Genomic DNA, 24,246 nt, shown 5'->3' on the forward strand with positions numbered 1-24,246 from the left:
ATTTATTGTATTTCACCTCTCTGCAGTGCCATTCACCTATTTTCTAAGTGAGTCCACAGAAGAGGGTGTACAAAGTGACCCATACTCCAGCCCCAAAAGTGACTTTTGAAAGACACATGACATTTCACACACTGAAGCTGTATGCTGAGGATGAACATGGAGCTTTTCTCTAAATAGCACGTTAGGACTTGCTGTCTGCCAGTCAGTCTCACCATTTTGCTTTTGACGAGCTCTTCAATTGCGCTGACTAGTTCTGCAGCACTGGGCGTCTCAGAGCTGGTAGGCCGCACCAATAATCGAGAAGAGGTCTGTGCAATGACATAACGCAAGAAAATCGAGCGTCAGCTTGGCATTTGCTCAAGAATAAAGGTACTCAGTAATTGTCAGCATAACACTAAAATCATCCCAAGTTAGGCAACTGGAAGTGGAAATTTTAAGTAAAGCCCACAAAGCTAAATGTTGCAAGAACATTGTGCCTTTTGTTATAATTACTGAAATAAAAATTTCTGTTCCTACATGCAATAGAAGCTAAGGAAATATCCTTCATCTTGCTGAATATAATAATGCCTGACAAACAGCTATAAAAATCACCTGAGCTGACCTAATGAACAACAAACGGTTTGTTAACATATTTTATTGCTGGTAAAACAAATCTACAATTGCAGAAAATAAACAAGAACCGAGAGGGCATGAAATACAAGCTGAAAAACCAGTTAAACTAAGAAAAAATACACCAGTAACCCAGGGGCATCTACTTTTCTAAAGGAGCCGGAGTACATTGCTCAGATTCAGAGGGGAAATTGAGCTCACCATTCCTTGTGCCATCCATTTTCCCCAATCGTATGTGTAGAGTACAGAAGATCTCTGGCCTCAAGCTATAAAATGCCAGTTTATAGATACAACTGAAGGCAAAAGGTGTTCACAGTAAAGGATTTTGGGGAGGGCCATTAAATTCAGTCTCAGTAATTTGCAAACAGAGTTGTTTGCACATTACATTTATCATTAAATAACTGGAAAATGGAAACAGTGCAATATGAACCTTACTTCATATTATGAACAGAACAGTGAACATTGTGTAATACAGGGTAAGCTGTTCTGCAAATGTTTCCAACAAATTGGACAAAGAACTGGCACATATGACAGCTTAACACAGGAGGTTCTTCTCAAATCAACTAGGGTGTGACAAGGCTTCCATAGATTAATATAAAAAGCAATATACATAATTTAGGTAGTTTGCCTTGTATTTGCCTTATTTGGAAAGGAAAATAGGGGATGGGTAAGCAAAGGAAATACAGACAACTTTAAATGGAAAGATATGGGAACTGAGCCAAAGCAGAGACAGAACACAAGTCAACATAATGCTGCATCAATTTACAAAAAAGAGAAACAAAAAGCGAAAATAATTAGTTTCATATTAGCATAACTGATCTTGAAACTTAATATTGCTTATCCAAAAATTAAATGCAAACAACTTGTAAACTGCCATCAAATGTAAATCCATGAAGTGTGCAATGATTCTATCAAAAAGAATACATACTGTGCAGACGAGCTCTTAGGGGAGAAAATGACTGTATTATTTAGTGATATTAGACATATCAGCATTGCCTAGCACACAATATTTGCATGCATACCAAAAACTTGGCAAGCCCAGAGCTAGCATGTCTTTCAGGCAACTGTATACTCTTGACATCTAACTAGCAATCAGTTTTTTCCAAAGCTGTGCTGGTATGCAACTTTTGGATATGGAGTTTAGCTCAGCCTCACAAAATACTGTCAGCATTGTCATCAGGCTCTGGTCAAAGTCTGTTCTATCTGTTGCTCTGTTGGGAGTATATCATAGAATCACAGAATAGCTTGGGTTGGAAATGACCTCAAGAATCATGAATCTCCAACCCCCCTGCCACATGCAGGGCCACCAACCTCCACATTTAATACTAGACCAGGCTGCCCATGGCCCCATTCAACCTGGCCTTGAACACCTCCAGGGATGGGGCATCCACAATCTCTCTGGGCAGCCTGTTCCAGCACCTCACTACTCTGACAGTAAAGAACTCCCCCTGATATCCAACCTAAACCTTCCCTCCTTCAACTTAAAACCATTTCCTCTTGTCCTGCCATTATCAACCCTTGTGAAGAGTTGACTCCCTCCTGTTTGTAGGCTTCCTTTAGGTACTGGAAGGCTGCAATGAGGTCACCCCACAGCCTTCTTTTCTCCAGGCTGAACAAGCCCAGCTCCCTCAGCCTGTCTGCACAGGGGAGATGCTCCAACCCTCTGATCATCTTTGTGAACCCTCTCCAACAGCTCCCTGTCTTTCTCATATTGGGGGCTCCAGACATATGTGACTGTCGGTTAAATTTCAGCACTGGTTGTTTCCCATCTCATGTAGTTAATTTATCTGAAAAAGAAGGAGCTGCTGGGCTGCACAGACAGTCTGCCAGTTGACCTTCTTCTCGATGATGTACTCTGGGAGCAGAAAGAAAGGTAGAGGGAGCAAAGGAGCACATGCAAGTGTGAGATACTGCTGGAGGCCACAGTAGGCTGAGTAGGGAGAAGCCCAGCAAAGCAGGGAGTTTCCAGCATGAGTAATGACCAGGAGCCACAGAGAGGAAGAAATGCGAGAAGTGAGGTACAGACCAGAGCCAAACCTCTGAGGTCATGAAAAGGAGGAGACATTCCTTGGGATCCAAAGGAAACCACCTAACGTGGCAGAAATGTGAAAGACTCTACCCAGAAGGCAGACAACAGGGGACTTGTTGCAAGCCTTTTAACAATCAGAAGCTCTGTCAGTAGAGTCCTCTGAGTTCTGCTGGATAAAACTTCGCTCTGGCTTCTCACTTCTGTGTACTAAAAAGCATTTGCTTTAGGTACTGGAAATCGGTGGTATGTCTTGGTGTATGGAATTTAGGGTGGCACACAAGCTCCAAGACTAATACCACACAGTGGGACTTCTTTGCCTCTTGCTGTGCAGTTTAAGTTACTTCAAAAACCGTCCCAATGTCCTTACAGCAGTGGGTGTGTGTAACCTTTAAAAAAGTTTACTGGTGACTAAATGCTACTCAAAGCTGCTTGACTTTGCAAGAGAAATGCAGAAGTGAAAGGACACTATCTTTCAAGTATATCCCTTCACAAAACTGTTCTTGCACTGTAAAAAAGAACAAATAATAAGTAAAAGCCACTTTTATCTCAACAACATTTTATAAGGCTTTTTCCTTTTTTTTTTTTTTTGGTATCACTGAAGGGACATACAAATAAGGCAGCTAATTAGCAGCAACTTTAATGTATTTTCACCAACGTTGTTTTTATGCTATTTATAAACCGCAAAGTGAGATTATTTTCTAGCCCTAAAATATTATCCTGGGTCTGAAGATCAGCAAGATTTTAAAATGTCTGTTTTTGCCTTGTTTGTTTCAGGTCAAAATATTAACATCCCGCTACCCCAGCTCATTTATTACACTTTTCAAACTCAGAAAAAAGGTGGAAAATAAATACAAATAAAACATAGAAGCCAGACAGTTTTATCCTACAAATGACTTCAGGGATCATTGAGATCCCGATTGAAAGACAGCGGGATAAAAGGAAATAAAAGATTAACAAGATCAGCCAAAGCTGCACCACTCAAAACAGTGATCATTCACCCACAGTATTCACTAAGAGTGAATAAAACAGCTAAAAATTTTAAGCATCAAAACGGTGAGACGATTGTAATGTCAATATTTGCTGCACAGGTCCAGATAGTTTGCATTCTAAAACCCTCTGTGTCCTGGTTTGACAGCTGCCCTCCAAAGATTTGATCAGTGTTAAAAATTGAAATAAACCCTCCCAATGTATGAACATCATAACATTTAAGAAAAGATTATATGCACATAAGATTTCCTTCATGCAATTACTACCCATATCCAGAAATTTCAACTGTTGACACAAAATTATTAATCATCCTTTCTGGCATATATTTTCATTTTTTTCAACAAACAAAAGCAAAATAACCCTGAGCTGTACTATTATCCTAACTTGGTTATTAACTTTTTTGCACACCTGTAGGGGTATATATTAAAAGGAATAAAAATAATTTAAAAAACTATACAGCTATTAAGAAAACATTAAAGTCAACACGAACAGCTCTTTCTGCTAAGGTATGTATGTTGACTTTCCTTTTTCCCCCAGATATGAGGCTATTCAAAGTAATAGGGCTTGGTAAAGAATCTATAATCTAAAATGGTTTCTAATATACAACTATTAATTTCTCCAGATAAACTCTATATGCACATAATATTTAAAATTTAGTACCCAAAAGGAATGATTATAAAGCAATTGTTTTCTAAACACAAGCATGGCATCTGTTCAATAGATGTAAGTAGGCCTGCAAAACCACCACGTTTCCCATTTCTGGATACAAAGGTCTAGAAGAAAAATTTCTGTTCTTACGTGTTTAAAACAAATATATTTTATTTACACACTTTCCCCAGTAAATCCCTTTTAATGATGGCACAGTGATTATTTCTGTCTATCATAAAGACATACAGTATACATTACAAGACTTCAGGAAACAGAAGAAAGATTTGGGCAGACAGAGGTTGTTTCAATATGCAAAGCTTTCCCTGCTTCCTCTTCCTACCTTGTCATCCTGTGAATCAGGCTGGAGAAGACTGTGTTGCTGAATTGCCATGGGAGGAGGAAGTGGTACAGCATCCGCTCCCTCTTCACCTTCTTCCTCTCCACAGCTCTGCATGCCTGAAGAGGATGACTTTGAGAGAGTGCCACTGCTCAGCCCCTCGTTACGACCCCTCTGTAAATAAAATTAAGACATTCAAGCTCTGTTACCTCCTCAGCAGCATGAAGCTTGTTAAACACAAGTTAGTCTTAAGACTGTTCTGTAGATTCCTGTCTCCCAACAAGTCAGTATGACACTATGCATACAGCTAAAAAAAAAAAAAAAAAAAAGATGATCCTACACACGCGGGGAAAAAAAATAAAAATTAGATGCTGTGGATTATGTTTTCATGGGCTGGAAACTGGACAAAGCAGACAAATTAAGATACTGAGAAGCAGACAGTTAGCTTGAAATTTACTACAGGAAGGTGCTGCCAAAGTAATGCTTCACAAGTTCAGTTCTGCAAAGTATGAGTCCCATTCTTCTAACTTACTAATTCAAGGACTTTGCATAGGAAGTTCATATCAAGATGTCTGAAGGCTATACGAATCCCTTATAACATAAAGTATTCTGTCAATTGTCTTTTCTCCTATCCACCTCCACCTTAAAGTAGTGAAAACGGAATGCTTGTATGATGCTTACAGTTGTGATGAAAGACAGTCCCTCAAACTACCTAAGAAACTATGAATTAGCAGAAGTTTAGTGCAGCTGAGTTCACAGGATAATTTAACCATGTTTAAAGGAACAAGTGTAGATGATAATTGCCCTTTCCTCACTTTAAGAAGGAAACCTGGCCGTAGGTTTTCTCTCATTCACAGAACTGCAGAATAATAGACACTCTCAAAATAATGCTACAGCTGCGTCAGACAGCTTCTTTCTACAGCGTGACCTTCAAGGACAGATGCCAATATTCTTTCCCAAGCTACAATTATCACTTCACCATGCTGCCAGGTCTCTAGTTTTTTTTTTTTCCTTCACTGTGTAACTCACAGTGTTCCAAATCTGAAGCCAAACACATCAGAAGCAAGAAAAATAATTAATCAGGCAGTATATGCAGCAGTTCACTATTTCCTTCAGTGAAAAATGCCATGTTTATTATTTGGGTGATGGTAACTACACTTCGATTTGAGGGGCCACCTTCTGCTCTAAGGCACATGTATAGCTTTAGGCAGGTCTCACTACGTAGATCTAGCAGAGACACAGAACCACATTGCAGCCAGCTGCATGGAACACATACCTCTTCAATAGTCTCATCCTGTGGGGTTGCTGCACTGTCATCAGAGTCCTTCTGAGAACCTGCATCAGCGCTTTTGCGAACCTCTCTACTCTTCTTGTGCTTGTGGGCCAGTTTTTTGACGTGCCCATCTGCTTTCCCACTGCTGAGACGCCTCACAGGACTGGTAAGCCATTTTCTCAAAGTGTTGCCAGGACGCTTGGGACCTGGGGAGCTCTGTGCCCCAATCATATGGGGTTGAAGCGATGTTACTGAAGCAGGAGGACTGGCATCATTGCTGGAGACTGAAAGGGAGTCTGAAAAAGTGAGGAGAGCATGTTAAAAGTGAGATACTGGTAAGTGAGAAACAAGGCGAACAGTAGTAACAGCCATTTGTTTAAACTCTCCACCTGTTTGACTTGGGAAAAAAGAAAATGGTGTTACTATCTTCTGCCAGTCAAAGACTGATGGTAACACAGCATTAACCATAAAATCATGTGTATGAAAACTAGTAAATTATTCCTGACAGCTGCTAACATCACTTGAAACTCCACAACAAGCATAAGCCCTACTGGAAACTTGCATCAACCTCCTAAAGCTTACCTGCAACTTACTATGCTTGATATAAGACATTCTTTTGGGGAAGTTTTACAGAAACTGAGGACTATCTGAAATACTTAGATTGGATGCATGAAAGAATTGAACAAATTACTTTAAGACTTGGCCTTTAAAGACACCACAGCTATCTGTTTTCATGCTATACAAGACCACCCAAACATAAGCAGTTTCTTTACAATAGCCAAGCTTTCAGTAAGTAGTTGTGACTGCCTCAATTGTTATAGCAATGCTGATGCACATCTGACAGTAGCAAGCTGCTTTGAGCATGGACATGAAAAGCAAAATTACCTCAAGAAAATGAGCAAAATTTTGAAAATCCCAAACTTTATTACAAATGCTGTAGTTACCCTATTTGTTTATGTATTTCCTGCCTTCCTATCCTGGAAAATGTGGGAAGAAGAGTCAAAAAATCGAGAGAACATTTAAATATCTATGTTATATTATGTATCTATGTTATTATGTTATATCTTAAATATCTTATGTGTATTTTGTTTAAATAGTCTTGGAGTCTTAAAAAAAAAAAAAAAAAAAAAAGGAAGAGAATAGCCATGCTGAAAAGCCCATTTGCTCAAATCTAAGGAGCAGCAGTTTTTCTTAGCATGACAGTGCCTTAAGTTCTGTAGTCAAAGGATATACTTTTCTTAAACCACAGCTATATGCATATGAGGTCAGTATTACTTTCCCACTAAGGCTCCTGTCACTCGAACCATAGAGTATATTTATGGTAAGCATCCACCGGGTTAGCTTTTGTGAGACTACATTTATTCTTCCCATAAGCATATTGTTTCTTCTCCCAACAGTTCTCTTTTTCCTAAAAACATACTTCCTTTTTCAAAGACACAATCTTGAAATGTCAGTCCTATGACTACTATCTACCATCAACATATTAACAAGACTCAGCTAGACTGTCAAGTATGGTGTTTTCTTTTTTTTTACTCTGTGTGCACTTTTGTAGATGGATAGTTTATATAAGGATGACATAAATAATGTTTTGTTGAATGTTTCTACTGCTAGGAATTCAATGCAGTGTTTGCATTCCATCTTGAAGTTTGACACAGATGTTCAGGTCACCTCTTCTGGCAGCTTTTCCTTAAGAAGCATACTGTCAGTCTAACCACAAGTAGTTTGAATTTTGTAGGATAATATGGTCACTGTTGCAGCAACACACTTTACTGGAAACACAAATGCCGTGCATCTACACACTAGCATGTGAGCCTGCTCTGTTTCCACAGAATATTAAGGGCAAATTCTAGATTAAAAAGCCACAACTAACATGCTGAATGAGACACAGAATGTGAATATGTCTTTTTCCGTTACTGTTCATGGTGTTTCAAAGATTATCTTAAAAATTGTAGAATGCCAGGGAAAAAATAAAAGAGAGAAACATTACCATCCTTTCCCTGGAATCCAAAATTTTTATCAGGCTGATTTAAACGTTTTCTTTGTTTCAATAAGACCAAATCTGCTTCCATTAGTTGGCATGTGACTGTTAAAATACATCAGCTGTGATGCCAAGATCTGCACTAGGCTATTCTGTATAAACACATCCAGAACAATAACTGATATTAGACACCACTTTTGTTTTCCCATAAAGTAGAAAATAAAGCATAATTTCAGTCCATCAAACTAGCAACTAACTTTCAACTCAGGAATCAGTATGTGCCTGCAGAACTACCTCCTAGCTGCAGCTGTAAGTGTGCTGCACAAGGGTACGCAGACTTCCTGTGATGCCATCAGTGTGGTTTCAAGGTCTCAAGTAATGCATACTACCAAAAAGCAGATGCAGAGTTCTGCTAGCCAGCTTTGTCTCTAAATCTTGAGATATCAGTGCTACAGAATTACCACATGCTTTTTTTTTTTTTTTTTTTTTTTTTTTAAGCAGGAAACATAAGGAAAAAATTAATTACCAATAACAGTTTTTGATTTGCAGTCTGAAGATCCCTGAAGGCCTGTGAGTTACTGCTTAAGGGTCCTCTGCACATATGTTGGAAAAGCAGACCTACTGGCCATCAGCATCCACAGCATGACAGATTTTTCCTTTTTTAAATAAAGTGGTCTGCTTATTAAAAAAATTCCAAACAAAACTCCCAACCATCTGCAAGCTCTCCACAGGAATCCAAACAATCCCCTAGTAAACCTCTGTAAGAAGTTAGTTTGACTGCTCTTTCACCAAATGTAACTTTACCATCACAGTATCATGTATCTTTTAACTTTCATCAGATTCCTCATTTCAGAAATCATAGTAAATTCCAACTGATGGGTACTTCACTACCCTTCTGCCATTCTGCTAATGGAACACAGGAGAGCAGAGAACAGCAGTGTTCTTGTAAACAAGTTTCTGAAAGCATAAACTAAATGCTTTGCTTTTAAAACTCTTGAAAATGTTATAACAACAAAACCAATTTTTTTCTTCCACTTGTAGAGATTTTTCAAGTCCCTCAAATTGTCCACACAAGTTCTATCCTCAAATAGAGCACATTCGTTTATGTATTTAACAAAAGAAAAAGTCAATTAGGCTTTAACATCGAAGTTCATCATGCACCAACTGTTTTGTGTTTTTGTATCAGTTTGCATTTCCTTCCTTTACAATTACTCCCCGCTAAGAAAAAGGCAGCGTGCCGGTGCAGTAACTGACGGTGGAAGATTTATTTTTTCCATAAACATGCCTATCTCTAAGCATCTAACAGGCCTGCAGTTAATAAAAGCTTCTAAAAAGCTGTGTTCCCTTCCCAGATTTTTGCACATCCTTTTGACGGTCAACACTTACCAACTATTCCATTTCTTGTAAAACCAAACTGTATGATGCAACGCCCCTAAAACTGTGGGAAAGTAGTATTTTTATCTGATTGCAGTTTTGCTGTGCCACTCCTGCTCTTAAGTCAGCCAACAGATCGTGGGCAGGAGGAGGGAAGAGAGCAGGAAGAAATGCATACACTCCACTCAAGTGAGGAAGATCTAAGAGACAAAACAATGCTAGCCAGACATGTTTCACAGCACATACTTTGGCCATATCCTCCCACACAGCATTAGTTTTCATTTGGCATGCACCATGTAACTGCTTCTCATCTTCTCTTCTGCAAGGTTTTATATGAAGTACTTACTAAAGCATTATTAGGGCTTCAGGGAATCATAAAAGTGGTCAAAATATAAGTAGTACACCAAAATGATAGCATTGTTCCCCTTTTTAAAGCATGAAAGCACTAAGGAAAAAGAAAAGGCTTAATACAAATAAAAATACTGCCTTGCCATAAAAGCATCAGCTTAAATTTCAAGTTATATCTAAAAAGTGTTGGGGAAAAAAAAAAAAAGAAACTTAGCATCACCTGTGTTAACCCAAACGGAATGTCAACTCATTAGTCTCTTCAGAGACCAGATCTAATTCCCCCCCACACCTTAAACCTGCAGAAAACATCCCTGCAGTCCCACAGATCAATGTTAATACTCAGTAAAAAATAAAACATTGCAAAATTTTTCCTGGGAGACCTCTTAACATTCATTTTCCCATCCCAGCCCACCTCACAGGAGTCCAGACTCTGCAAATCTTACCCCTATGTGTTTACTCAGTTGAATGGTATTTCTAGCCAAAGGCTACAATACTAGGACACAGTCATTAATTAAACAACAACAAACAAATAAAAACAACAGCAAAAAATGCTTGTTCAAGTTCATACATTTAGGTAGACACATTCTTAGATCCAAATGTCAGGAAATCTCAGTATCCATATAGGAGGTTTGCAAGATCACTGAAAGAAAGACTTCAGCCTCCACTATGAGAAAAGCTGCTCGAGTGTCTTATTTCTCCCTGGTCAACCACTATATCTATATAATCTGGGATACCCTCTTTGATTGATAACTATGCTTGGGAATGTTTACACTAGAATTGGCTTTGGTTCCTTTATGACTACATAACGAATTGTTTTTCTAGGGTTGCTCAAGAATATTTTATCACTAAAACATGCTAAGAGGAAAAAGGAGTATTCAAAACTAAACCAAGAACAACATGGACTTTTAAAAACAAAACAGATGGAATGAATTTGGGGTATGCTAACCCCAACTGTGTTTCAAGTACACGAAACTTTCTAGTTAGTGTCATATTCCCTTCTAGAAAAAGATAAATGCAACAGATGGCCATTTTGGGAAAGAAAAAAAATCCAGTACACAGAAAATAATCACACACGGCATTACCAATCCAACAATAAACTATCAGACTTAATAAGGCCATTTGCTCAAGTAAAAACTAAGCTTAAAAAAATAAGCTTCACAATTATTAAAAAACAAAACAAAACACAACAACCTTAAAAACGCCTAAGAGTTGGGCTTTGTTTTATAATGCATAGCCAAACTATGAAAAGAAGGCATTTAACTTCTATTTCTCTCACAGTGAAATCACATATGTTGCTCTGTTGGTAAGGTCAGAGAGTTCACTCAGAGTCCATAAATTTATTTGTAAGTAAAGGAAAAAGGGCAGGCAGCGTGAGTTCTTACCTCCTTCAAATCAGAAGAGAAAGTTACCTCCAACGAACAGACAAATTTTTGAAACTTTAAGGGAAATGGGAATTCTCGTTCGAGTCCCAGCTTTCTTAACACAAGAAACACGCACATCTGCGATTAATGAAGTAGGGCTTTTTTTCTAAAAAATAAATCAGCCATATTGAGCTAGCTGATGACTTGAAAGACTCTGCTTCACATTAACTATTTCCACATTGCCATTTTTAGAGTTTTAGTTTTTGCAAAGAGAGTAACAGGGCTACAAAACCCTGACTTCCTTACCTAGGGAATCAAACCTACTCTGCTCTGTGCTAAGATCAAAATGCTGCAATACTTTAAGTACAAACAATTTGCCTTCTCTGAACTATTGGGATGCATCAAGAAGAAAAAAAAAGAAAAAAAAAAAAAAAAAAGGAGCAAAGCAACCTTGGTGGTCCTGAGTGGACTGTCACTTTGCCACTGCAGCCCTGCCTGTTCCCACGGCCATATGGATCACAGAGCCAACAAAGGAAGGCAATCACATAGGGCAACCAGCCAGCTCTTCAGTAAGTCCTGATGCAGGTACATTACAAATACTTGGGAAAGTATCATCAGTTATCATCAGTTCAAAAGGACAGTCTGAGATATCAACTGGAAGTGGCTATGGTTCAGTGATATCCCAAGTCCAGATCTGCCTACAAGCAATAATGTCCCAATCTCAGTCAAGTCAATTTTTGCTTCTAATGACAAAAAAAAAAAAAACAGCCAGGTAAACAATTATTTTTTGTTATTAGATGAGATGGGGAGAGCTTAGGAAAGAAAAAAAAAGACTTAATATACTCATGGATACACACATACACAGTTTCTACCTGAGAACCACTTCTGAAAGAAGAGGTAGTCAATCTGCCATGTATAAGACCATTCCTGAACTTGTCAGGAATTTCCATTCTCTTCTAATGCATATCCTCCTCTTTAGACTGCCCTTACAGTAATTTAATATTTTTTTTAAACAAACACTGCCATATACATCAAAAGACATTAGATACATTTCAGCTTTAACAAGTCACCATAAAAGCAGCTGCCATTTAAAGAAAGTACAGCTTTAGCTTTGTTAGGCATGGAATTTCCCTCATGCTCTTTTGGAAGCATGAGCTTCACTTACAATACAGAGAATTTTCAATGCTTTTTAAAAACGAAACTAGTTTATTTAAAAAATTATGAATAAAAAGCAGAAAACTAGTATTCAAAAACATAAAAGAAAATCCTTCAATGTCATTTGTATTTGGAATGGAACAAACATATTCACCTCTGGTCAACAAATCCTTTCTGCCATTATTTCACATTTCAGCATAGTGCATATCTTATTTCGTATCTTATCATATCTTATTTTGTAAATTTTTTACCATGTGTGGCTAGATGAAGATAGCTCAATACCTTGGTATACCTTCCCAGATACCTGCACTGACCGTTCGAATTTAAATGCATTCCGTAATTAAATCTTCAAGTTATCAAAGGCTGACTGTGCTAAATATCAGATTGATTGCAATCATAAGCCAGATATTAGTCAGCTTTTTAAGTAAGATCCATAGCTGTCCACAAAACAGGTCTGCAATTAAAAACAAACACAAAAAACCCTCCCTGGAGACAGTCTTTGTTGCATCTTAATAACTTCAAAGGCCTTCCTGAAATAGAGAGAAGCCATCCAACAAACATATTTGCAATATCACTTGAGGAAAAAAATGAAGAAAATCTCTGGGTAAGTGCAAAAGGAATATACTGTGCATTTGAGCTAGAAAATCAGTGGCAGATGCCTGAAGGGTTTCATATGATTTTATGTTGTTACTGTTCTGTCATCTCATATTTTTTTTTCTTTCCCCCCAAATATCCTCTCCTACCTTTCTATTCTGTTCAGAAAAATCAAGGTTTTAAATTTTTAATATTAAAACTTTTTGACAATCTCACATTCATTAGAGATTGCAAATAGAGAGAACTGAAAATGCATCACTGCTGGCTGTGAGCTAAACACCAACAAAATGTATACTGTAAAAAATCTTCCTCTTACAACTGCTGGATTGTTTTGCATCCACACTTTTTTTTTTAAAGCAGGAAGAAGGCACGATATTATGCCAGAAAAAAAACTTTCTTGAGTGAACAGCAGTAGTTCTGTTTGTGCTCCCTGGAATTCAGACCTCAGGGATTAAAAAAAAAAAAAACAAAAAAACCCTCTGAACCTATATCTTGTATATTCCTGCAAGGCAGCGCTACAGAAGGGGAGAGAAGACTTTGTGAGGTATTTGCAATAAGCTGTTATTCTCTCCTACTTTAGGAAAGATTTTTTTTATTTTTTAATTTTTTTTGTGTCACAAGAAGTAAGCATTAAAAATTATTTACAGTCCTGAACTTTAGGTTCACAGTTTGTGAAAACCATAAGCATTTAACAAATTAATCAAAGCTTCCCTGTTAAAATATAACCTACATACAATGCTTTGACCTCAACTCTATTCTTTTGGCCACATTTAAAGACAGCTACATCCATGTGCCTGGTAGGACACATCAGTGACAGATTTATGTCTGTGTTTGTCAGTTAACTTCTCAATCCTATGCCAATCCAAAAATGTCCATCATGTGCAAAAAGCAAGTCAATTTCTAGTCTGTCTCTACAAGTCAAAGTGCCCATTTCAGTATAATTATACCTCCCCTAGATTGGGGTGTGTTTCTACTAATTAAAATTGCACAGGGCTTGCACATTTTTACATATGAGCTGATGAACAGAAGCTCATGCTCTAATTTCCAAAGTTCTGGCTTTTTTTCAAGTACAATCTTCAGTGAGTTTCTTTGGGCCATCAGTTGGTTGTCTGGTTCTTGTGCCTCTTTTGTGTTTCCTGAAGATGACATAATTCCACATTACCATGAAGGAGTCCTTAACACACTTCCTCTGCAGATCCAGAATGGACAAGATATTCATTGGTACATTTAATAGTTACACACACACACTTAACTCCCTGACGGGCTGACATAAAACCTGTAATCAAAAATACTAAGGCATCACCCTTCTTTCACTGTATAGCTGTGAAAGGTCTCAGGACCAACAATCTCCAGCTTACTTCAGGATGATTAAATTGGAAGACGAGAGGAAGGCACAGCCTGCCCACTCTCTCCTCCAGCAGAACGGATCTTGCAGGAGCAGTGGCTGCCAGGGGATGCTCTGGTGCAGGCCCAGGGCCACAGCCTACAACTCAGCTTGGCATGGAGAAGTACACAACCCTCACCTCCAGCCTGCCCCCCACTCCTGCCACTGCCTATTAATTTCAGACATCAGCATAAAAGGCTGGCAGAGGGTACTGCACAGCTCCTGAAGCGTTGGGAACAGGCAGCACTGGCTTCCTTCCCACTGCTCCCAGCCTTTGACAAAACCAAACAGCTAGCTGGTGGGGAGAAGCGAGCTCTGAGCCAATGAAAGGAAAAGAATGATGTAAGAAGCTCTGGTCCTGGGCCTTGTAGGCAGTGCTGGTGCCTAAGACACTAGGCAGAAAGTTTTCCCAGCTGTTGACAAGTCATTCATCTCCTGCATGCTGCGTGCAACCTACTTGTGAAGGGCCACGCAGTCTGACGTTAGTGGCAGAGATGCGGCTCTGCTCTTAGTGGAGAGTTTTATGTCACTGCAAATGGAAGCCACTGTTTACACAAGATCTGTGGTGAACAGTTTCCATTTTTAATCAGGGCAACTGTGCAACTCTTTTTACTCATTTGTTACTGAGTTGCACTACAATCTGCTCCTTTGATTTTTGCTGCAAAGTAATGTTATCCTCTGAAATGGATAGAGACAGTTGCCAGTCCAGGACATACAGCTAGGAAGTAGCAAATTTATCTGATATGCTGTGTACAAAAGGAAGATATGAATAGATAGAAAAAGGTCATAGCAATATAAATAACAGCCAACAGCCAACAAAGGAAAGAAAAAAAAAAAGATGCATTATGAAGTCCTTAGCTCTACTGAAAAGTAGAGGAAAGTGGGAGAGAAGCAAGCCTGCAGAAATTGCTTTAGGAAGAGCCAGTCTCAGATGTTACTTAAACCAACACGTCACCTTTCCCTTGTTGGAAAGCTCAACAATGCAAAGCATCCAAATGGAAGGAATTTATCCTATGCAGATTTTAAAATAACCTCCACTACTCCAGCAAAAAGGCTGTACATCAGCAAAACAATGTCATTGCAAACAAGTTCAAGCAAGGAAGTAGGGGATGGACAACTGTTGGTGTTATTTTGAAACTGAGTGTGTGTGTATAGGTAGGGAGGAAACTAGCTTCCACTAGCCTAGCATAAGGAATAAAAAACAAGCTTCACGATTCTGAAGACAAAAAGCTACATATAAAATCAGCATACAATGCTGCAGAGCCAACACTTTTATTTTTTTTCTTTTGCTTAGAACATTGAAACAAAATTGAGCAAGAATAACCTCTGCCAGATATTTACAAATGAATGGCTTCTAGGTGTATTTCATTCCCTTACTTTCAAAATGTCTTAAGAAACGTGATAAAACCTCTTATTCCCTATTAAAATTGAGAAAATACATGGTGTCAGCAGAGAGACACTTCAAAGTGTAGATATCGATCATAATTGCTAATGGTATTTTCAAGGCTATTAAAAAGCTCATCAATGTTAAGTAAAAAGGCAACACACAGTGATAGTGTTAAGTTAGAAGAACAATACAGAAGAAATAACTTCTTTTAAAATCAAACTTTGTTTAAAAAAAAAATAAGTGATCAGACAACTTGTACTAAAAAAAAAAAGCTTGTTTCCTCTGCTCTTCACCTATTGCAGTTCCACGTTAATCTAAATACACATAATAATCCAGCACCAACTTTAGCAGTCATCTTTTTTTCCCCTCCATCCTCTTGATTCAAAGCAGAAGAGTTCATTAGAACAACCAGCGATTGTTTGGAGGCACAGCTTTAGCAACAGCTGTGCAAACACATCAATCTCAAGTTAGGAACTCTGCCATAAGCTTAATAATAATACACTCGTATCATTTAGCTTTGGGGCCATTACAATAACTGTGGTCATTTTCTTGCTAAATGCTTTGCTGCTGCAGCCTTCAAAAACAAATTAAGAAGGTAATTAAACAAATTGGGAGGGAAAATGGAATAGCTGAGACAGTGACAAAACGTGTCACCCAGAACTACTGGACATAAAAGATGCTCCCATATCCAAGTCATTTAGAACAGGGACATCAGCTAATTTTACTAACACTGCTATGTCTTGTAAAACCTTGACTTTTTTTAATACTTGAAATATTCATGAGCCATTTCAGTCCCCTACAGTCACACTACTGCTATCACCCTGCACAACTAGATGGCTGTAGGTGCTGACAGACAGTTTCCTCTGTGCTCAGTCCCTGCTCAATAACGCCATTATCAAGAACAGACTTAGACGACAGTGATTGGAAACTGAACTGTTTTCAGACTTTTTATCTACAGATGGAAATGTAACCTGAGCAAAGCAGCGAGAGAACACATGATTTTAATAAAGGTTTGTCACACTGGAAATGTATTTTTCTTTTGAACAGACTCTCAGTCAAGGTTGAGTAGATTACAGCTATTAAAATCATACTGGAAATTGCTGCACAGATACCTTTTCAGGGTGAAGCATCTTAAGACATTAGGTAAGGGGAAGATAATGTTCCACAACTTCATTAAACTTGATTTAAAAATAAGCTATATGAGTTTAATATGCAAAGATAATTCCTTGGTATAAATGTGTTTTTTTTTGTTTTGTTTTGGGTTTGTTTTTTTTTTTTTTTTTTAAAGCAAGAGAGCTACAAATTAACAGAAGATGCGACATTTTATCTTAAAGTGTAATTAAAATGTATGGAACCATGCAGTACGCTGAACACTAAAAACAGAAACCATCGTTGCCACTTTCATTAATTTGATTACAGCCTCTTCAGGAATAACATATGCACTGCTGAGTTTTCTTTGGCACGATCAAGCCCACGCTGTGTACAAAAAAATAAAGTTACATTTTGCCATGCAAGTTTTCTGCTGTGTTTATTCCTTCACAATTATTTCCAATAAAGGCTCAGAAGAAAGCTGATGTTTTGAACTCCCTGCCATCTAAATCTCAATTCCTAGAATCATTCCTCAGCTCCCACCCATCCAGTATTACCTAACTGGCCACAGAGGAGAATGATGCAATACGATCATGGTAGAACTATCCAAAACTGGTTTGGGTGTAGAAATCAAAAAGTGAGAAAAATAAAAGAAATAAACCCACATCATTTGAAAGGCAATCAAGCAGAATTTTTATTCTTCTCTTTAATTAACCACAAAGCCTTGGGGGGGATGGGTGGCTGAGGAGATCAGTGCCAATAGTAGCTTCTACACAACAATAACTGCTGTTAAAAGTAACATTTTTAAGTAATAGACCCATCTGTAAGTCTTATTTTAAGGATAAAAATAAGGTGTTTGAAGGAAACAAGAAAAAAATTAAATTAGTTTTCTTTATTTGCTCCACAGAAAAGACACATTTTCTTTTAATGAGGTCCCCAGCATTTAATACAATGCACCTCAACAGTTGACCTCTATGAAGGTCTTTTCTAGCTACCTCATCAAATAGGGAAAAATTCTACTTTTTTAACCATTTATTCAAAAAATGGACTGAAGGTGCACAATCTCATCCTTAAAAACAATAGAAAGAAGAAAAAAATGTGGTCTAAAAACATTCTTTCCTGTCCTCTGTGAAGAAAACAAATCCTCACAGGGAAAGGCCTGTTACATTACTGATGTAATCTTTTCAAAGTAGGATGGAGTATATGGATACCACCTAAGCTCTGCTCTCGTTGTCACTTCCACTAAAGGACAGAGTTGAATCAAGCCTTGATGGACAAATTCAGTGGATTGTTACAGCTGGTTGTAACCACATTCAAAGGGACATTATGAACACATTGCTCCTTACTTGTCTAGCAATGAGCACCTAGAGGAAGCTTTGATTATGCAAAGTGATAGCTCGTTCTTATATTGCTGCCACGCTGAAGTAATTTGTTTAAAACAGAGACAAATTAAGTTGAAATGTGACTCGAGGCATTTCTGCTCTGCTCAGAGTAAGTCTACACACTCAATACAAACTTCTGACTACCATACAAAACTACATGCACCAAATGTTTATTTTAGATGCTCTCAGGGAGAACAGATTTGACAAGGATGTGAAGAGACAGCTGCAATTTTCCTAGTGTGGAATTAACTTCTACCTTTCTTTTCAAAATGCATCAATATACATTCCAGGGTCTGTCCTTTTCTGTATTTGGAATGTCTTCTTCATATTAACTCCTCTGCTTTCCCATCACCTTTTTGTAGTTAAATCTTAAAGTTCTTCACTACTACTTAATATTTTGAATATTCTTCATTACTGATATGTTGGAATATAGTCATACTAAAATCCAAAAATGTTCAGATATAAACAACATATTTTTCATATTAAAGAAATGGAGCTACAATTTGTTTTATACCAAGTTTGCATGGCAAAACTAACACCATCTCCTTCAGAATAGCAAACGTTCCCCTTTCTGATCTTTAAAACTAGGAGCTGAGTATTTGCTTTGAAAATGAGATGGGGATAACAAACCCATTTTAAATTGCTATATTTTAATGGAATAGTTACAAGATATCAAAGCAAAAAATACGTATTTAAGTAGAGAGAACAGACTTCAGAGGCAGAAGGTTGCCTGGGGCTAACTCCATACGCACATCTGATCCACAATGCTGCTCAGTCTTAGCTCATTTCACAAAGCAAGTAACCCACTTGACAGTTACATGAATCAAAGTATGGCAAATTTGACCAAAGAGATACATCTAAGCCATAGAGGACAATAACGTGTAGTGGTTCAGATTAGAATACAATGTTGCTCAGATGAAAATATGAGGTCATTTCAGGGCAACAAACCTGAGTTCTTGTGGAAGGGCATCAGTCTTCCTGCATAAGCTCCTACTTACTTTTAAGAGGCGAGCAGTGGGCGTTGAGGTTAGTGAGAACGGTGCAGTGTTTTCTGCCAGATCAACCCTAGAAAGCAACTGGGTCACATGTACAAGCTCAAGGTATATATGTTGGCAGCATCTGACAAGTACTTCAGTTTTTACTAATCAAGAAACAGCACCTTCAGATAACCCTCCTGCAAGTCCTGCAGCCTGAGAGTTCAAAAAAGCTCTGTTTCAAGAATGGTGAAGAAAGACATACAGGTCAAGAAAGCAGCATCTCTGCTGACACATGAGTTCAGCTTCAGGAGGATTTCTGTTGCATGCTCTCTTGGTGGAGATGGAAAAGCACACACAGCACATACTTAACAGCTTCCATCTGTATTCTAAAAGAATAGGTTTTCAAAGTGCAGAGGTGGATCTATGCCAAGAATTACACCAACCTATTAGTAATGCTGGACTCTCCCACTGCATCCTCTGAGTCCAGTCCTCAGAGACCTCTTATCCTCTCTTGGACAACGTTTGCTAACAATTACTCTATAGCAAAAGCATCCTGTTTTATGGATGAATGATTTCTGAAGTTTGATATACCATAAAATGTTATGAAAGAGAAAAAAGAAAACTAGTTTGATTCATACAGATTCTTTCAAACCATCTACTGTGAACTTAATAAATATGCTTCTTCAAAGTCCAGTGAGAACTCTCTATTCCTGTAACCACTTTCCCCCTCCAAACCAGCCCCCACATGGTTAATAACTTCAGGATAAGTTTTGTTTCTGTAGATTTATTCCCTGGATTTCATCCATGAGATTGGCTTCTCAAATTTCCCAAGTGAAATATAGACTCACATGACCCACTTAGGGACTGAAACACATACATCCTATTGTTTCCTCTAGCTCATAAGGTAACTGAAAAAAGATGTCATGATTTCTAATAGCCAGTTCCAGACAAACACTCTATCTCCAGCCAAATAACCATAAACAACTTCGATATTTATCCACACTTGTCTCAAATGCAGAGCATTTTTGAGTTTCAGGAATGGGTGGAATTACCATGAGAATTGTGCTTTCTCCAACTGATGTCAGATAAAGGCAAAGATACAATACTTATTTATTGATGTCAGTAATTTCTTGCCAGTTCATTACTTAAGGCCTTATTTTCTTCCTCCCTCCATCTGATTGCAGTATTTCCTCCCCAGACTTCAGGAAAAAGCAGGGGGAAAAAAAACTTGAATCCTTCAATTAAACAAGTATACAAAGTTATCAGTTGCACGACAAGTATTTTAACATACTGATTAAAAATAAACCAATTTATTGCATTCCTTAAAGATTTCTTAAGTAAAATAGAAATCTTCTATTAATGAAATCATGCAATAGAGTACATCATGAATATTCAGTCTAAAACCAGATGGTCAGTTTCAATTTTGCAGTGGCCAGAAATAACCAAAGGTAAATTTTACTCTTTCCAGTTCAAGCAATAACATAATCACAGTTATATGGAGGCATACAATTAAGCTTGTTCCCCTCTTATGAAAGACTGCTGAGTCTTTTTGCAACATGACTTTCATACATGGACATCTGTTTTTAGGAAACAGAGGACAATGAAAAATATTTTTGAAATAGGGTATGCTTATCCAAGAAGTCTTTGTACCTATCTATGATCTTAATTAATGGAAAGTGACTGACTACACCCAATCCTCTACAATGTAACAATGTTTTCTACAAAATCTTTGGAATTGAAAGATAGATAGATTTGAGACTGACTACTCACTGTAGCAACAAGAATTTTAAAAATGAAGCAAACAAACAAAGACAGGAAAATGAAAAACAACAGTAAAGTGGAAAAGACTCTTGCCATGCCATTAACGGACTTCCAGCTGAGGCACATGCAGCTCTGGGTAAGCTATTCTGCAAAGTATTGTGCTGCAAAACACGCTGTGTATCAGTTATCATTTGTAATCGACTCCTTTCATCCCCCACCTCCAAGACACTCAGTACTTGTTTACATTTGAAAACTGGAATAATCACTGCTTTAGAAAGTGATTATACAGCTCTGGGGACTACAGAGCAGTTATCTCTATTGCTGGGATCAAAGATGATAGCCTGCTAACATTAAGTCCCTTCAGCTGGTACCCTGATGCCCCATTGTCTTTTAAGGAAGTACCAAGACTTATACGCAGCCCTATCCTTTTAGATAAATGAGATTACTTTCCATTATACCCTTAATTCCATGCTTGCAACCTTACTACTATTTTCCCTCTTGTTTTGGTCCATCTGTAAAAGCAGTTTCACTACTAAATAAATGACATATATTCTAACTGGCCTTTGCTGCTTGTTTTACTTACATGTTCACAGCACACATAAAATTTGAACCTAGCTGCAAACAACCTGCACATGAAAGCATGCATCCTAACAAGTACACAGCTCCAGACACTGATGTTGTCCTGCAGACATTTCAGCTGTTATGCATCAGAATCAAACTTGTTCTGCAGCGATAGTCAAAGTGGCAAGGACAAATACCATTTCTTGCTAATAACACAAAGGAGAAGCAGACCTAGAAACAAATGATTTTAACATGTACATCCCTCATCTCACCTGAGCTTCTGCAGGCAAGGCAGAAACAGCATTGCTTTCCTCCACAATACTCATTTTAGTAACAATGACATCCCTAAACAAGTTGCATACAGACTAGTTTATTCCCAGCCACCCTTTCCTTTCAAGCTCTATTCCCCAAAACATTGCTTCTTAACAATAATGTAGTAGAAGTAACTGGCAGATATTAAACACGAGTTTTCAATTTAGTAGCAAAATTCTAAGAAAATTTTTAGGCTTTTAAAACAGTTACTACCAGCAGCAATATCTTTCAGAGCAAGAGTTACCACTTCTCATTTCCACAGTTCAGCTATAAATAATAAAGTAGTACATGCATTTTGCATTCTTTCTCTGAAGGAGCTTACATTGGTAAGCATTGCGGCAGTTTACACAGCAGACCCATTCCACAGTTGCTGCCTTTCCCATCCAGGTTCTGTTATACTCTGCACTTATTATCAGGCGTCAAGAGGGAGGAGAGAATAGAGGCAGATAGAGAAAGGAAAACATTCAACTAAACTCCTATGACTGGAAAACATCCCCTGAACAAACAGCAAACCCTCACCCCCCAGCCCCTTATCCCTGCTGTACACATTTGTACCTAAATCCAGGATCCAGTATTTACAGCCACTCGGCTGCCCGTTGCTGCAGCAGGTAGGATTTAGTGAATGAAGTGATCCCAGAGTGTCAGTCTGTTGAATCCTGTTTGGCATGGCGAGGAGTCAGCTGTCCCGATAGTCCAGCTTACAAACACCTACTTGCTTGCACCTCAGGGATTTGCTGCAGCTTCTGCGGGAGGTGATCACACAGATAACATTGCAGGCGATGCCAGCAGGCTGAAGAGGCTGCTATTATCTCTGCAGCCTGCTGTAGCCTACCGCCCTGCCGTCAGAGCAGCTCCTCTCTTCTAGGATGCTCTCCTCTGACTCACTGAGCTCGGTTCCAGTCTTTAAATTCACATGTGGGAATAGCCAGATGCAGCAGATTACACACTACCGTAACTACTCTAACTGAGGCTCAAGATAATCTTAAAAAAACAGCAAAGCAGGTATTTTTCCCCCCAAACTTCAGAAAAGATATAGCCTGGCACCTCTGTAAAGCTTAACAGCAGCTGAAATAAACAAAAGCTACCTTTAGCACCTCTTTTTATTTTCCAGTGCATAGATGGTTTTTAATGCTTTAGCTGAAGCAATGAGAAATTCAAACAAGACAGACATTTTCCAGTCAGAGAAAGCATGCAGCATGCAGCACTTGCTATGTAATTTCCATTTTCCTTGACAAAGCCTGTACCAAACAACAAACTGCCATTACCTTCATCTTTTCTTGAACCTAGTTTGTGGGGAAAAAAACCCTTCACACAAGTTCAAATCTAGAAAACGAAACACTTCTTGGTCAGTTTATTTAAAATCTTGCCATGGATTAAAGCACATTTCAGATCTATTCAGTACTAAGCTCTTCTTCTGCAAGATACATTTCTAGTTTATCATCTTGTCTTCCTATTCAGTAAACTGAAACAGCAGGTTTTTGGTTGTGGGTTGTTTTTTTTTGTTTCCCCTAACCTAATTCTTTACTTAGTATATCACACAAGCATTTGTCCATAAATATTCTTTTAAAAATTCTTTTAATGAATCACCTTACAAATCTAACAAAGATGTTTGGTATCTTCTTTTGAACAGCTCATCATCTGATTTTAGAGGGCATGCAAAAAGCTAACACCGCTCGATAGAAAAATGGCTATGAGGCCAAAGCAAGGATTCAAATTTCTGTAAAAACAAGTAATGAAATGCTTTCATCATACCGTCAGGAAAAAAAGGGCCTTAAGAAGAGATTAAACAAACAGCACTGCAAAATACACAAGCGTGTTTTGGGAAAGAAGAAAATAAAGCAGAAAGGAAGTTGCCAATTATAATTGCACAAACAACTGCACGTAATGCCAGAATAGGTAGGAATTTTATTTGGGGCTGAGAGCATCAGGGGACCCAAAGCCAAAGAAGAAGGCTTGCCATCAGCGCTTTACACAAGCTGGATACACATATGTTAACCTAATTTCAATACTGAGCTGTGGGCACACTCCAATTAAGACTAAAATTTTACTTTTTTTTTGTATTTCCAAAAGAAAATCATCTTAAACTCTGAATAATTTCTCCTTCATAGCTTCCTGCACTGAAACTATCAATTCTGACACCTCAACATTATTCTTCTGACCCAAGATGTATTTCAAATTACACTGAATTCCTGAGGGGGTGGAGGGGAAAAAGTAAAATCTTTTTTTCTTCAAGAAAAGCGTTTGAGTTATTTTTATAGTTTGCCACCTACAGTGAGACTTCCACTAAGGCTAGTTTATTCTTCATGAAAGAGAAGAACATCTGAAAGGGATTCTGGTTTCTAGCTGTTGAGTAAGAAAAATAATAAATGAAACAATCCTTTTCCTCTGCTCCCCAACGGTTCCCACACACATCAAACAGGCTGAAGAACATCCAGCCACTCTTACTTTAGTTAAATCCACAAATCTTTAACTAACATTTAGAAAAATATAATGAAGTTATCCACATAGCTTTAAAATAGTGATTTCCATTTGTAAGAAAGCTCCCGACTAAAACTCAGCAAAATTTCTATAAACAGCTTTTTTCTTTTTCTTTGGTGTAAATCCACATAAGATGACCTTATAGCAGCAATAAAATGCAGGAAGATATTTCAAACGTGGGAACCACAGCACTTGCACCTTGCTATTGCTGAAAGTCCTTCG

The 24,246-nt window shown here is 38.1% G+C and overlaps 1 protein-coding gene across 3 annotated transcripts in view; it reads right to left on the bottom strand.

Annotated features, from left to right (window-relative positions):
* TRIO (trio Rho guanine nucleotide exchange factor) overlaps positions 1 to 24,246 on the bottom strand; it is a 224,410-nt gene that overhangs the window by 25,422 nt on the left and 174,742 nt on the right. For all 3 annotated transcript variants that reach the window (XR_006178638.1, XM_042870088.1, XM_042870089.1), the window contains exons 35-37: positions 5,887 to 6,179; positions 4,614 to 4,784; positions 213 to 308 (exon numbers count right to left, since the gene is read on the bottom strand). Coding sequence is in view for 2 of the 3 variants with exons in the window: in XM_042870088.1 (XP_042726022.1) it covers positions 213 to 308; positions 4,614 to 4,784; positions 5,887 to 6,179 (560 nt within the window). In the remaining variant the exon portion in view is untranslated. The remainder of the gene's footprint in view (positions 1 to 212; positions 309 to 4,613; positions 4,785 to 5,886; positions 6,180 to 24,246) is intronic.

Source organism: Lagopus leucura, unplaced genomic scaffold, assembly GCF_019238085.1.
Source record: "Lagopus leucura isolate 7727_CA_CO unplaced genomic scaffold, USGS_WTPT01 Super-Scaffold_100002, whole genome shotgun sequence".
Taxonomy (NCBI): Eukaryota; Metazoa; Chordata; class Aves; order Galliformes; family Phasianidae; genus Lagopus; species Lagopus leucura.